The sequence below is a fragment of the Penicillium cataractarum genome (assembly GCF_028827025.1).
Source record: "Penicillium cataractarum strain IBT 29864 chromosome Unknown utg000001l, whole genome shotgun sequence".
In the NCBI taxonomy this organism is placed as follows: domain Eukaryota; kingdom Fungi; phylum Ascomycota; class Eurotiomycetes; order Eurotiales; family Aspergillaceae; genus Penicillium; species Penicillium cataractarum.
This window is the reverse complement of record NW_026622737.1, coordinates 4,500,663-4,514,203: the sequence shown is the minus strand read 5'-3', so window position 1 is coordinate 4,514,203 and position 13,541 is coordinate 4,500,663. Positions and strand designations below refer to the sequence as shown.

Below are 13,541 nucleotides of genomic sequence, written 5' to 3'. Positions count from 1 at the left end.
GTTGTTATTGACATGATAAACTGATGTTATCTTATCATTTCTGTTATCTGTGCACTCCGAGAACGTATCAGGATAAGCCGCCAAGTTGGGGTCGTTGGAGCAGTTGCCCCTCTCTATCGGAGACCCGGATATGGTAGTGTTTTCTCGTATACTGTATCGGAAGTTTTTTAATGGCTACTGACCAGACCTCAATTGCCGGTTTCCCTATAGATCATGCAGGGTCTTTATCAGACGTAGCTTCCCCGCAGTTTGTTCCGTTGACCCGGTGTTGGAGACTAAATCTCGATTCATCTCACTTTTCATGTTATTCAACGTGCTGCTCAATAAAATTGCAGAGTGTTAACGGTAAATAAGTAGATTATCAATTTCTGCAGGAGAATTCGTTTCGCAGTCGAATACCCCTTTCTGGATGGCGCAGCCAAGAGGATATAATTTATTAAGAGACACCCAGAAACCTCTCATTGAAAGACCCGTCCGTTGCTCTCCTCCACTACCAAGTCAAATTCAGGCTGGAACTCGGTGTACAGGTTGTGCTGTAAGTTATCAGCATATTTTCATTACAGTAAAAGCAGATTCGTGAGACAAGACTTACGGCGTTCTGAGCAAAATCGGCAGTGTATTGGGCAACCTCGTTGTTGATAACACGCTTGGGAATACCATTTGCAGCAGCAGCCTCGGCAAGAAGCTGGGAGTGGCAAGCATTATCCAGCATGGAATAAAGAATGGCAGCCTCGTCGACCGTTCGTCCGACAGTAAGAAGACTTGATAACCCTAAGTTAGAATCTGCCAGACAATACAGGAGCAAGCAAAGAATTTCCGAAAATGACTTACCCGTGATTCCGGAGAATGCATGCAATGTTATCCTTGCCGAGGGCCTCAGCGATCTGCTTTCCTTCCTCTTGAGAGAGAGCAACACCACCGTGGTCATCATATACGCCTAGGCGGCCATAAAAGTTGCAAGCATCTGTCATTCATCAGTATAGTTGATTGAGACAAAAGTTTTTCCTTATGAAGTGAAGACAAACCTTGTGTCAGCATCTCAATCGGCTTTCCAAAGGCACTCCATGTCTTGCCATAAACACCATGAGTATGCGCCGCGGCAATGACATCCGGACGAGCCTTGTGGATCTCAGAATGGATCATGAAGCCAGCCTCATTGATGGGCAATTGAGCACCTCCCTCGGTAACATAACCATCACTATCAACCAGGACCAAGTCAGAGGCCTTGATGGTCGAAAAGTGCTTGGCAAAGGGGTTCATCCAGAAGTGATCCTTCAGAACGGGGTCTGAATGACGCATTAGCAACAGTCAAGAATATTACTACCGAGGTGTTTGAGGTATACCTCGCATAGAGATGTGTCCAGATACACCCTCGGCGTATCCCATCTTGCCGAAGTAACGGAATGCAGCGGCCATGTGTTCCTTCATCCATTTGCGCTTCTCAAGCGGGTCTGTGAAGGTAGGAATACCGCGTAGCTTCAGGGTTCCATTGCGATTACCACGAGCCACAGACTGGAATTGAGTGTCGTTGGCCGCTGACTTGATCTGCTCCTCGCCAGCCAGGAGAAAAGATCGCTGTGTCTGCTGGGTAGTTACTGTAGATATCGACATTTTGTTGATTGTAATGGGCACGACTCTGATGCTCTGATACTTCGATGAAGGTCTGTAGAAGGGTCAGAATCACGAACAGGGGCTCCGAAGGAGTTACACACCAGCTCAAGATTCAACTTTCCACCTACTTTTATGACCCAGGGAGAAAGATGGCAGTTATTTAATTGAACGCTTATCTAGGTGAGCCCCACACCCCCCAAAACCCCGCCCGCGTGTCGTTGGAAGGCGGGCTGTAGCTCGGACTGCTTCCCGAGGAACCCGACGCCGGATAGTTTTGCTGTTGGTCATCGTATCCGAAATCTACATCTCATTTTGTTAGTTGGCTCCGAGGATTGATCCATATTGTAAGCAGGACGTTCAAACGCGACTGAGTGCAGCTGCCTCAGGAAGCCATAGTTACAATCAAATTAGCAGCGAATGTATACACAGGTTCATACAGAATCAACGAGATTCCAGGATAGGAAGACCGTACCCGGTCTACTCGTGAAACCGGGTACAGGCACCCGGAGGCTCTCTTTCCAGTTGCCTATTCTGGCAATCTTGAGGGCCTGAGGCCAAAGGCCCTTCACGTGACCTGTGTTATCAGCACCATGTGGGATAATCGCGGAGCTAGCGACAGCTGTCTTTCTCCAGGAATCACTTTGCATGCCCGCAATCGAGGTACTGCGTCTCACGAACCTTTATCATTTAATAAGGGGCCCCCGAAGATACCACCTAAATAATCCACAAAACTCGCAGCGGTTGATAGACGCCAATCACAAGCTCCGCTATACGTTGCCTAGGTCCAAGTGTGTTTGAAGGACCCCAATTGAAACTCGGAACCACTTCATTGCTCCTCAGAAATCCTCGGATACAGTATCGCCGAGCTCTTGATTATTTTACACTCCTAAAGTGTCGGATCCCTCGAAATGGCGGAAGGGGAGCCATCGTATATCGACTACGAGGCCTTCCTCGACCCCGACTTCTCTCCGGCTAGCTTTGCCAATACTCTTGTCTTGAGCACCAACAATGCCACCGACACGCCACTCGATCTATCTACTCCACTCTCCCGAGTCCTCTTCGACCTGCAAGAAATCGATACCCACATCCACACCCTCACCACAAAGTCCGCACTGCCCCTATTATCACACACCCAAGGCCAGACCGAGGCCGCAGAACGGGTCCTGAAGGAGGCAGGGACACAAATCACCTCCGTGACTCAAGGGTACGAGCGATTGGAACAGGAGGTGGTGCAGAAATGGAAGGCAGCAGATGAAGCGCGCATCGCTGCGGAGAACTCTTTGGCTACGGTCCGGCTGACACGGGCCGTTGGGCGTTGTCTGACGCTGGGTCGGCAGCTGGAGAGTCAGGTTGGAGAAATCACGGGCAGAGGCACCGGTCAACCATCCACAACGGGGGCTGATGGAGCCCCGCCAGTGAGAGAGGGATTCCGGGCGCTGGAGCGGGCGGCTTATACAATCTTGAACCTGCGTCAGATGTTCTCAGCTGAAACGGAAGATGACGAGGGTTATGGACTGGAACGGGTCAAGGTGATGCGCACGTTGCGGAACGAGTTTGTGATCCCAGCCGAAAACATGGTCAAAGCAAGGGCGCAACAAACTATCAACCGATTCTCCTTGACAAGTCCAATGGCCCCATCCAACGGCCATGCGCCGGTTCCCTCGAGCTACAAGCAAGTCCGTGATGCGCGGGCACGCCTAGGTCCCGCCGCCGCAACTCTATATCTTCTCTCCCCTATTCCAAAGGGTGGCGCAACTGTATCCGAGTACAAGCCGGAGCTTCTGCTCTCGACGTTGCAAGGCTACATGCACACGGCCATTATGACCTCGGTAAACAGTCTCGCCAGGGCACTCTCGCAGCTACCCGCGATGGACCGAACTCTGAACGAAGTTGCTTCCCGATGCCAAGATATCGCTGCGTTGGAGTCCTTCCTCAGGAACCTTCGCGCACCAACCCATCCTCTTCTGGTATCTAGCCCTGGCGATGGATCCCAAGGGGTCACGGAGGCTGCAGGAAATGCAAATAAGACCAACTTGCTCCAGCCCCTACTGAATGCCCTCGACACCTCGTCACTACCTTCATATTACTGGCGTTCGCTCGCATCTTCGCTCACGTCACGCGTTCAAGAAATCATCGGTCGAGGCGGTGTCTCCGCTCGGACATTGCGATCCAACCGTGATCGTCTCAAGACGGAAATTAAAGAGTGTGTTCTACGTGCTTCGCAGGTGTCTGCTGCCAGCCTACTAGCCGAAAAGGGCCGCTCTGGCACGGATAATGTAAGTGTGGGCAACTGGGAGCGCGAAGCTGCCGTGATGGTGAGCTCGGTAGTCGGCCCACTGGGCAGGTGAGACTGGCAAGCAGAGCATATTACCCTATATTCCGATGAGAATACCATCATTGCATGTGATAGAGCTGCCGAAGCATGAAAATACAAGATACCCTTATATATGCCAATTCACCATGAATAGAACGGGCATTCGCTGATATAAAATGCACTGGATCATATTCCATGACCACGTAGATCATGAACTATATTTCTTAGCTCTATAAACTAACCACAGGTCACTGTATATCTAACCAAACTTACCCATCCTACGGTCCCCCGATCCCATCCAATCCTCACACCCCAGGGATCAACCGCCCCAGCATCCAGGAACAATGTGCCGGCTACCTTCCCCAGGGCCCAGGTACCAGGTACCAGGCCCCCAAGACGACAACAACCCCGGAACGCCAACCCTTAGGGCCCCAAACAAAGCAAAGCCCGAATCACGCACTCCATTAGAAGCTCATAGGTGGTAACACCAGGGCGAACGACATGCAGCACCGCATAACAAAGAAACTTAGAACAACCCAACCACGAACTAGATCCGACCCCCCTCCTCTCACCCTCGAGCCGCCAATATCCCCTGTTCACCGGCAGGTACGAAGGACAAGATCTGTCAAAACCTCCGGATCTCGGACAATTACCATCCTGGCCCAGAGGGGGGTTCGGGACGAGGTCAGATGACTCCCGCACGGTGGTGCAGTTTTGTTGGTTTTGTTTCGAAGGCGGCTGGTAAATGGGACTCGGGTTGCCTTGCCTTACATTGCTTCGAGGCGTACAGGGCTAGGCTCCCGTGAAAAGATGGGGTGTGAAAGCTAAGGTCAGATGGAGATGTAAGGTTAGAGGTATGTGGTGAGCTTTTTTCTTTGTGTTGCGGGTTGGGCCCTTGTTCGACCGTTCTGAAATCACATGTGGGAGAGTGGATTGCTGTACGTCTGTATGCATGTACCTAGATGGATATGGTTTTGGTTAAATTGTGGAGTTGGGGTGATCAGGAGTTTGGGTATTGTCGATGGATAAGAGTTATCTGATCATTTCTTGTAGAATTTACTTTTTTTGATCTTTCTGTTTGATGGCTGTTTATAGAAGTATATCGGGATTGGGTAAGGTTATCAGGTGCCCTGCCCGGCGGTAATCAGTTCGGTCGGCGATGGCCCGAGTAGCCTCATCTTTCCCAACTATAAATATCCAACGCCTAATATACCCACCTCGCATGGTTTTAGGTACCTACCGTATACCTTACCTACCTTACCAGATACTCTCTACACCAACCACAACAGAACAACACAAAGCTGACAATCCAGAAATACAATCCTATTTGCTAATCCCACCGACTCTCGTCATCTCGAGCCCCAGCTGAACTACTTATCCCTCCTCAAATATTTCCATACGATGAGGTGAGGACATACGTGGCCGGGACCTCCAGGCACGCCTTCTTTCTTAGGACGCCCGCTCCCCTTAGGTACATGGATACTCCTGGCAGGACATGCAGGGCGGGTGTGATTGGCCTCGTGGCACGAATACATTTGAAGAGAGGTTGGACCTGTCATCTGTGCCTCTTCTGTGCGGCGCGAAAGGTGAGAAGGGGGGTTGGGAGGGTTACTAGTGTACATAGCTTGACCGCTTCAAATGCAAATGGATTAGACAGAGCTGGGGGCGAAATAATGGGAAATCTGAAACTCGAAACGTGGAATTAGAGAGTGAGTGAAGTACTAAAACTAGATAGTAGATACCGAAAAACAAGAACGACAGCTCTAGATAGATGGAACGTATTCGGGTTCGTTAACCCGATATGAATGTGGTGAGAATCAACCATCTTCCGGTTGGAGGATTATTCGTTGAATAGTACCATATTAACTACCCTACATGTTGTAAAAATGAAGTCAAGATGAAGTATGTGATTTGTACAGATCTCTCTCAACTCTCAAGGGGGGGTATCCTTAGCGTCCAGTAGCATACAGTAGTATACTATGAGTCAAGCTAGATTCGGCCAGTGAGAGTGGAGTATCGAGTCGACGACGTCAGAGGGAGGGGAAGGGGAGGGGAATACGATCCCTGCCACCCCCGCCGATCCAGCCCATGATTCAGGCTGATCGAAGGATCCAGTTATCGATAAGCCCTGCAGGTACCTGGCGCTACTTGGAGTTGGGCTTGTGGGTGCCTCACGGAGTTGCCCCCTGCGGTGGCGTGCAGGTGGGCTATGTACGGAGTACTTGAATGCTGTAGTTAATAGGTAATGGTGTACTGTATCATGGAGGGGTAGATACGGAGGAGGTGTACATTTTGAACAGATACACGTTGAAGTACACTGTAGTAAGAACAGCAAGTGTGCGCAGTGCGGAGTACCATCAGGTACTGGGCCCTTTACAGCCCGTCGCCTTACGTATACTTTTACAGACAACCCCCAATCAACGGCTGTCACAAGGAGTACGCGGGGTGAAGATCTCCTTTGCTCCACTGTGCTAGAGAGGCTCAAAGCTCAATAGTGGTCCGGTCATCATCTGCGTCTTTTTGTACAGACTCATGATGTGCCCCTCTTCGCACACCACAATATCGCACTACTATAATATACGGATATTAACAGGTAAAGAATCAGGAATTAAAGAGGGGCAAACAGGTCGATCAGCGGCCCGGAGATATCAGCCACCAAGTCAGGGCCCTGTCGTATGTCCGTAGAACAGGTTCCAGCAGACTGGGTACTGGAGAGGGAATAGATGAAATAGATGAAACATCCCACCTTCCAACCAGCGACATTGAGGCAACCCCAGACGGGACGCGAATACATTACTTGCAACAAGCCTGGCAAGAAATGAAGCACATCATACATGTCACTAGTGGCGTCACGAAACTTGTGGTCAAAAAGTTGAACCCGACATGCCGGCACTGAACATACCGTACGTACCTCGAAATTTCGATCAGGGCAAAAAAAAAAAAAGCAACGGGGGTGCTGGGCAACCGCCCACAAACACAAAATTTATTAGACAATAAAGGCAATGAGCAAGGTTCAGCCAGTTAAAGGAGAAAAAGACTAAGGATCATATTAAAGTCCCCGTGTACCGTGGACGACAGAATACAGACATCGTCATGCGAGCTTCTCACCTCTCTAGACGACTCCGCTCGCCGATCATCGATATCATGATCCCGCAGATAACCCGCTAGTCTTGCCGTTTGCAGAGTCCGCAGACCCCAGTCGAGACTACTGGAGCGGGGAAAGAGACGGAGGGGGCTGGGCGGGATTAGGGAATACTGGTTGGTGGTTGGGGGAGGCAAAGTATATTCTTGTGGAATAGGGCCAAAGTGGGGGAGGCGAGAAGCTCAGACGCAGGCACGGAGATCCGTCAACGGGCGAGTCGGTGGGCGCCGGGCCCTGAAGGTTTATGGGATGGGGATGGGAGAGGGTTTTTAACGGAAAAGTGTACCACCGTTTGGAAGGGGGATTTTGAATTTGGGAGCTGAACGCGGGGAAAGAAGAGAAAAGGACTAAAGAGATCGAGATCGTTGAACATGGTGGGAATTTTGGTACTGTATGGAGGAGTAAGAAGGTCATGTTACCCAGTGTACTCCGTATGATAGTTTTAATGAAGCAAAGCAAAACTGGATTTCCCCTCTTGTGATAAGCAAATATGGTCCTATCGAGGGAGAAAAAAAAGTACCACACGAGGCGGGTATAGGTCGATATCAGATATAGCTACAGTAGATGGTTAGATAGCTAGATTGTGAGCACTTTCTTATCGTCAGCAAAGATTGACGAACGCTTAGCCCAATGATAGTACAGGTCTGTATCCTCCTGCATTTCCCACTTGTATACTTCAGGTTCCCGTACTATCACGTACCGAATACACTGTATACATCGAACTCTGGCCGGGGTCCATGCCAGATCGTACCTCCCGCCGCATGCCGAACGGGCTCGAGCCAACCGGCGTTACTGGTGTACAGAGCAGCCAGCACTGACTCTTAGGTATTTCAGCACTGACGCTGTCAGTGCTCTTGACCAGGGGGAGGGGGAGAAGTACCATAGAGCGGAGATTTTCTGTCTTCGTATCAGGGCGGACCATTCGGAATTAACCCCTACCGCGTAACCATTCCAAAGTCCAGAAAGTCTGGAGAGTATGACGAAGGTAGAGTGGATCAGAGGATGAGTTGAGTTTTCTTCTCTCTAGAATATCATCATCATCATCATAACCTTCAGGGACCATTTAACTATTCTGTAACTAGCTGACATTTGTATGAGCTGAGCCTCGTTCCAACCTCGATGATACCGTAATTAGATATATGATACATCCACTCCCACGCCGTTCAATGCAAGGGGGTCGCATGGCAGGGAGAAAAAAAAGAACAAGTAAAAAGAAAAAAGAAAAGCCGCAAACCAGTCACTCAGTAACGAGTGGGGAACAGTAGGCCAAACGGTCGAGACTCTCGACCGATCTCTCTCCCCCCAAACCCGTACCAAACTGCCCGAAGGTCTTGGCGGGGGCCCTGGAGTGGATTCAAGAGTTCATCCAGGGTCTGCCGGGATGGTGAACGTCAAAGACTTGTTTTGTTAGCTCCGAAAGTTCTTGCACTACCTCTCGACTCTTCTCGAGTTCTGGTTCCCGGGAGCTCAGGGTTGCCTTGGGACCCATGGGACTGTCAGGAAAATGCAAAGGGGACCCTGGTGACTGGTTGAACTCGGTTGGAAGACTGGAGCCCTATGAATCATCATCTATCGAGGCCATCCGGTGCCTGGTGCCTTTTACGCTTTGGTCAAAGCAAGAGTCGAGATTGGTTCGGGAGTTACTCGTCGCCGCTCTTAGTCTAGCGTTCCTGGGAGATCGAGATGGACGGGTATAACGGAGCATGAATGGATAAAACTAAAGATGAATTAGGACGATATTTATGATGAGGGTTCTCGAACCGAGGGGGAGGTCTGGAACGGTAATACTCGTAGTCTCATCATACTCATAATGTAGTCAATATGGTGAAACGATGATTTGCATCGGCAGGTCCGGAAGGCCCCCTAATCCAGTTTTGATTCCACGTCTCGTCTTTCCCCTGGGATCTTCCATCTGGCGTAAGCTGAGAGTCTCGTTCTCATAGGTTGGCCTATGGGTAATCCTGTGTTCATAGAGTCGGTACTCGAAACCGTGAATACCTTTTTGCCCCTCGCTTCCCACCGATAAGCCTCCTTCTCGTCGTCACCACTGGTCGACTTGGGATCTTCCTTTTCTTGGGACCTGGTCTTTTTTACTCTTTTCTCCCCGTTTGCTTTGCTTTTCTTTTTCTTTCCCCTTTTCCCCTGGCCCCCTTTACATACGGATACTCGTCTATACTGCCCTCCTTATTCGTCCGATATACTACATTCTATACATCACCACCGAATATATACACATCTCGTCCCAGAGACGATCATCACACCCGGCTGGTCGGATATCTTACTTTTTTTCCCCTTGGATCCCGTTTTTTTATAATCTATCATCATCTACTATCGACACTATCGACACCATCTCTTCTCCTCGATCTTTTCTTATATATCAGATCGGCTCGACTCTCCCCCTCTCGTCTCGGCAGCCCGCCCAGGAACCAACCTGAAACATTCGCCCTCCGATTCTCCACCAACCGCCCATTTCAGCCTTTCCCAGCTCTCCCCCTCAACCCTGAACCTCCCGGCCGATCCCAGTTTCTTCGTCAAGAGATGCTCGAGATCGGCTAACCATCCTTCCTTCCTCCCTTCCCTTTCTCATATTTCCCCTGCACAAACTCCTTGCGTCGTTTCGACTAAATCCGGTTGTGCATTCCATCTCCGACCCTCCATCCCTCCCCCCCCACCCTTCGCTTCTTCTTTGCCGCCATCTTCCCCTCCTCGCCTTTCCCCTCCTCGTGAGACCGAGAGAGACAGAGAGAGCTGTGGTCAAAGATCCCGAGTAAGCGCCACAGCCTCTACCAAAATCGTACGTGTCGAAACTCTTCCTCTCCAAGTTCCTCTTCACTCTCTTACGTTCTACCTCTTTTTCGCATCCTATTTTTATCCTGTAGTGGCCCTGACTAAAAAAAAGTTTCTTGCGCAAATGTTTACAGTGAGCGTTGCCCTCAGACTCTCCGCGTCTTCTCTCTGCCCTCCTGCTCCGGTGTAGCGCTGCGGCTCTTGCGATACGAAAAACAAAATAGACTCCTCCCCGCTGGATTCCGGGGTCAATACTAGTGACGTGGATCGGCCAGCTTTGCGACCGCGGTCATCGCCTCTTGGGACCTTTTCCCAGTCTCCGAAGCGACCAACCTTGACATCACCCGCCTCCACCCAGATTACGTCGCCCCCTCATGGCCTCTTTCCTTCCCGTCAACACCTCGGCCGCGACCGATGACCACGCCATGGACGGTGCGACAACCCCCCGTGCGAATCCCAATGGCGTGCCGCCCCCCTCAGATCGATCCTCCCCCGCGGACCAACACCCGGATACCGGTGCAAAGTCAAGTCGAAGCGATGGCTCTACGCGGGCACCAGTCTCGGGTCACTCTCGAACCGCCTCGAGTATTTCGGATGATGCGATGAATGTCGACTCGGATGGAGAACGGGATGGATCTGATCAAGAGACCGAACCGGGCGGTGCGCCTCCGTCGAAAAAGAAGAAGGGACAGCGTTTCTTCTGCACGGATTTTCCTCCTTGCAACCTCAGCTTCACACGCAGCGAGCATCTGGCTCGACATATTCGGAAGCATACGGGTGAACGGCCCTTTCAATGTCACTGTTCCCGACGGTTCTCGCGACTGGATAATTTACGGCAACATGCGCAAACGGTGCATGTCAATGAAGAGATCCCCGGAGATTCGCTGGCAGCTACGGGCACTCGGTTCCAACGCCAGGTGCGGACGGATCGAGTGCGCCCGACTGGCCGGGCTCGTGCTGGGACTGGAGGGAGCCAGGGTGCCCATAGCCGTGGACATAGCAGGAATTTGTCGACCTCCAGTATCGCATCTACGACGTCCACCTTTAGCCAACCCCCGGAGCTTCGGCGACGACCCCCGCCACTGATCATGGCCAACGACCCTACCAGCCGGGCACGCCTGGGACTGGATCCGATGGGAGAGCCTCCGAGTACGCCGCCAGGCCAGATTCGTGGAATTCCTGGCCCCTCGGCTGGTGGGTCGCCTTATACTCCGTCTAATGTCTACACTGGTGGCCCGACGGCTAGCCCCCAATATACCTCTCCCATGTCGTCCGCAACACATAGCTTCTGGGAAGGCAAGACCGCCGCTCGCCGACTGTCCGTGCCAACCAGCAGCAATCCGTTCCTCGCACAGCATGGTGGTGCATATCCCCCACCATATGGCTCGCCCGCTGGCCATCCATACCCGAATGCAGCCGGTGTCTTTGCAAGCCCCACTAGTACAAACTACCCTGCATCTCGGGACGAGAGCACCCTCAGCGCCGCCGAGGCTGAGATGCGGAGGCGAACGTGGCATCCCTCGACATATCCCGTATTTGGCCGGCCATCTACAAGCGGGTTAAGCCAATATCACACGCCTGATACCGTTCAGGGACCGCCTTTGATGGGAGGAAACAACTCTGCAGAGCAACCGCCCCGGCTACCCGGAATTGAGAGTTTTGACAAAGTCGTGTCTCAGCACCGCCCTCTGACTCCGCCCACCCGCAAAGCGAGCCCCATGCAGATCGACAATCAATACCGACCCCCTCCACCACCACCAAACCATAATTTTGGTTCTGGCTACAACTACGGCGCTCCATCAGTGCGCCCAGCGCCTCCAATTTCGGGGCCCGGTCACCGTCGCGGCCACGTGTCGTGGGACATGTCCCTGCATCACAATCTCACTGGACTCGACATTCGAGACCGACGGGCGTCTCGGGATGCCAGCCAATGGAGTCAACAGACTATTGCTGAAATTCAAAACGTCTCTTCCCGCCCTTCGTCCTCGTATCAGCCAACATTCCCGCCCACCGTTGAGCGTAGCCCAGAAGAGCATCGGGGCCATACGTCGAATCTCTCAACGAGCAGTCGCCCGGCGCAGACATCACCCGAAGACTCTAGCAGCAGCGAGGGAGTTCACACTCCGTCCACAGCCTCGGTCGAGTACCACCCTGCCATTGTGCATAGCAGTGGATATATTGAATCGCACGACTCCTCGTTACCATCCGAGCATCCTCAACCGGTAGGACCCTCTCCTTCGAACGGACGGCACGCGACCCGGATACTAATGCCGTCATAGATCTGTGGGCGACAAGCCTCTCACGCCGACGGCTACCCGGGACACGCCGAGCAAGAGCCCCGACCCGATGTATATTCTGACTCGTCTGCACGAGACAGCGGTATGGGCCGGCTCGAGGCCCTGGTTGCCGTCGCAACGAGTGAGAACAAAGGTGCCGCCAGATTGTTCTTGTAAAATTGATATTCGACATAACCGGGAGATTCACGTGGCCTCGCCTATAATACCTATTTGCCTTTAACATTTTTACTCTAACCCGCCACTATCTTCTCTCTTCATCTTCTTTCCACGAGAATGGCCTCTTCTCCCGGCTTTGCGAATCTAAGCTTTTCGCTAACAACCCTACTCAACATTCGCTCCGAAACCCATAACCCAATGCTCATCCATTGTGAGACAATCTTTTTTTTCCATTTACCATCCGGAAAAACGAGCGGACCTCTCTCCTTGAGAACTGCCCACCCTTGACGAAGTAACGACCTTGATGATTTATACATGAAACTGGAACTTTTCATCTCTCTTTTCTATCTGATCTGATCTGCTCTGCGTTTCCCATTTTCCTGTTCGGCAGTCTCGTGTCTGGTCTTCCAGAGTTGCCGATTTCTCTGCTGCATGTTTTGGCGTTTCGAGCAGGAGCGTATGGATGGCATCGTGTGTGCATGCGATACCCGCCTCGAATCAATTGGTTTGGCGTCTTGTTCTCAATCCATCTCACCTCCCCCTCTATCAAGCCTCCCTCCTCCTTCTCTTCTGGTCTAAGCGTGATTTCGATCATCTCGAACACGTTTAGCTTTACATCCTTCACTCCTACTCTCCATCACCTCACTCTTTCCCGATGGTGTTCATGCAACTTGTTTTGTGTGGTGGGTCTCATAGTTTCTGCTTTTGTCTTATTATTAACCTTTTTTTATGTGGTGGAATTCATCATGTCAATGTTTTATGTCGTCTACGGCCGTTGTTAGGATTGTTATGAACTTAGGTTTTGACCTCGATATGACTGCAATGCCAATTTTGAACAAATACAGCTGCTTTCCTCCCTTGTTTTAGTAGAGCTGAGGAGATTAATAGAAACCAGGGCTGGTTCCTGTATGTACTTCTGCGTGCCGTAGCCAACTATGGCTCGGAAGCTCAGAAGCTCTCCCGTTCAAGATCGGAACCACATGCGGCAATGACTCGCTAGTGACGTCGTCTGGGTACATTGAAAGTGGACCCGCCTAGCGCCGAGCTAATTAGACCCCAGCTTTACTCAAAAGATGGAAAATATGGGAGAAAACGAAGATAGAAAGAAAAGAGACAAGGGAATAGACTGGTTCGATGAACCTCGTAGTTAAAGTATACAAGTTTTCCACCAGCTATATACCACGAGCCATATACCCTCAAACTCTACAAAACACAATCCAAGCTCAAACCACCC

General features: G+C 51.3%; 3 protein-coding genes across 3 annotated transcripts; 2 read left to right on the top strand and 1 right to left on the bottom strand.

Annotated features, from left to right (window-relative positions):
• Positions 1-458: 458 nt before the first annotated feature.
• N7496_001572 (class II aldolase/adducin domain protein) lies at positions 459-1,611 on the bottom strand (the record flags this gene model as incomplete). Its single annotated transcript, XM_056694503.1, has 5 exons — positions 459-533; positions 593-761; positions 832-964; positions 1,026-1,286; positions 1,344-1,611. 5 exons carry the CDS (start codon positions 1,609-1,611, stop codon positions 459-461), a joined length of 906 nt encoding a protein of 301 aa, XP_056561232.1.
• Positions 1,612-2,519: 908 nt separating this feature from the next.
• On the top strand, positions 2,520-3,959 carry N7496_001571 (putative Golgi transport complex component Cog5; the record flags this gene model as incomplete). Its single annotated transcript, XM_056694502.1, has 1 exon — positions 2,520-3,959. The coding sequence occupies one exon, from the start codon at positions 2,520-2,522 to the stop codon at positions 3,957-3,959; it is 1,440 nt and encodes a 479-aa protein (XP_056561231.1).
• A 6,269-nt stretch (positions 3,960-10,228) lies between these two features.
• On the top strand, positions 10,229-12,307 carry N7496_001570 (C2H2-type zinc finger protein; the record flags this gene model as incomplete). The annotated part of the gene is made up of 2 exons (XM_056694501.1): positions 10,229-12,076; positions 12,134-12,307. The coding sequence occupies 2 exons, from the start codon at positions 10,229-10,231 to the stop codon at positions 12,305-12,307; spliced, it is 2,022 nt and encodes a 673-aa protein (XP_056561230.1).
• Between the last annotated feature and the right edge of the window lie 1,234 nt (positions 12,308-13,541).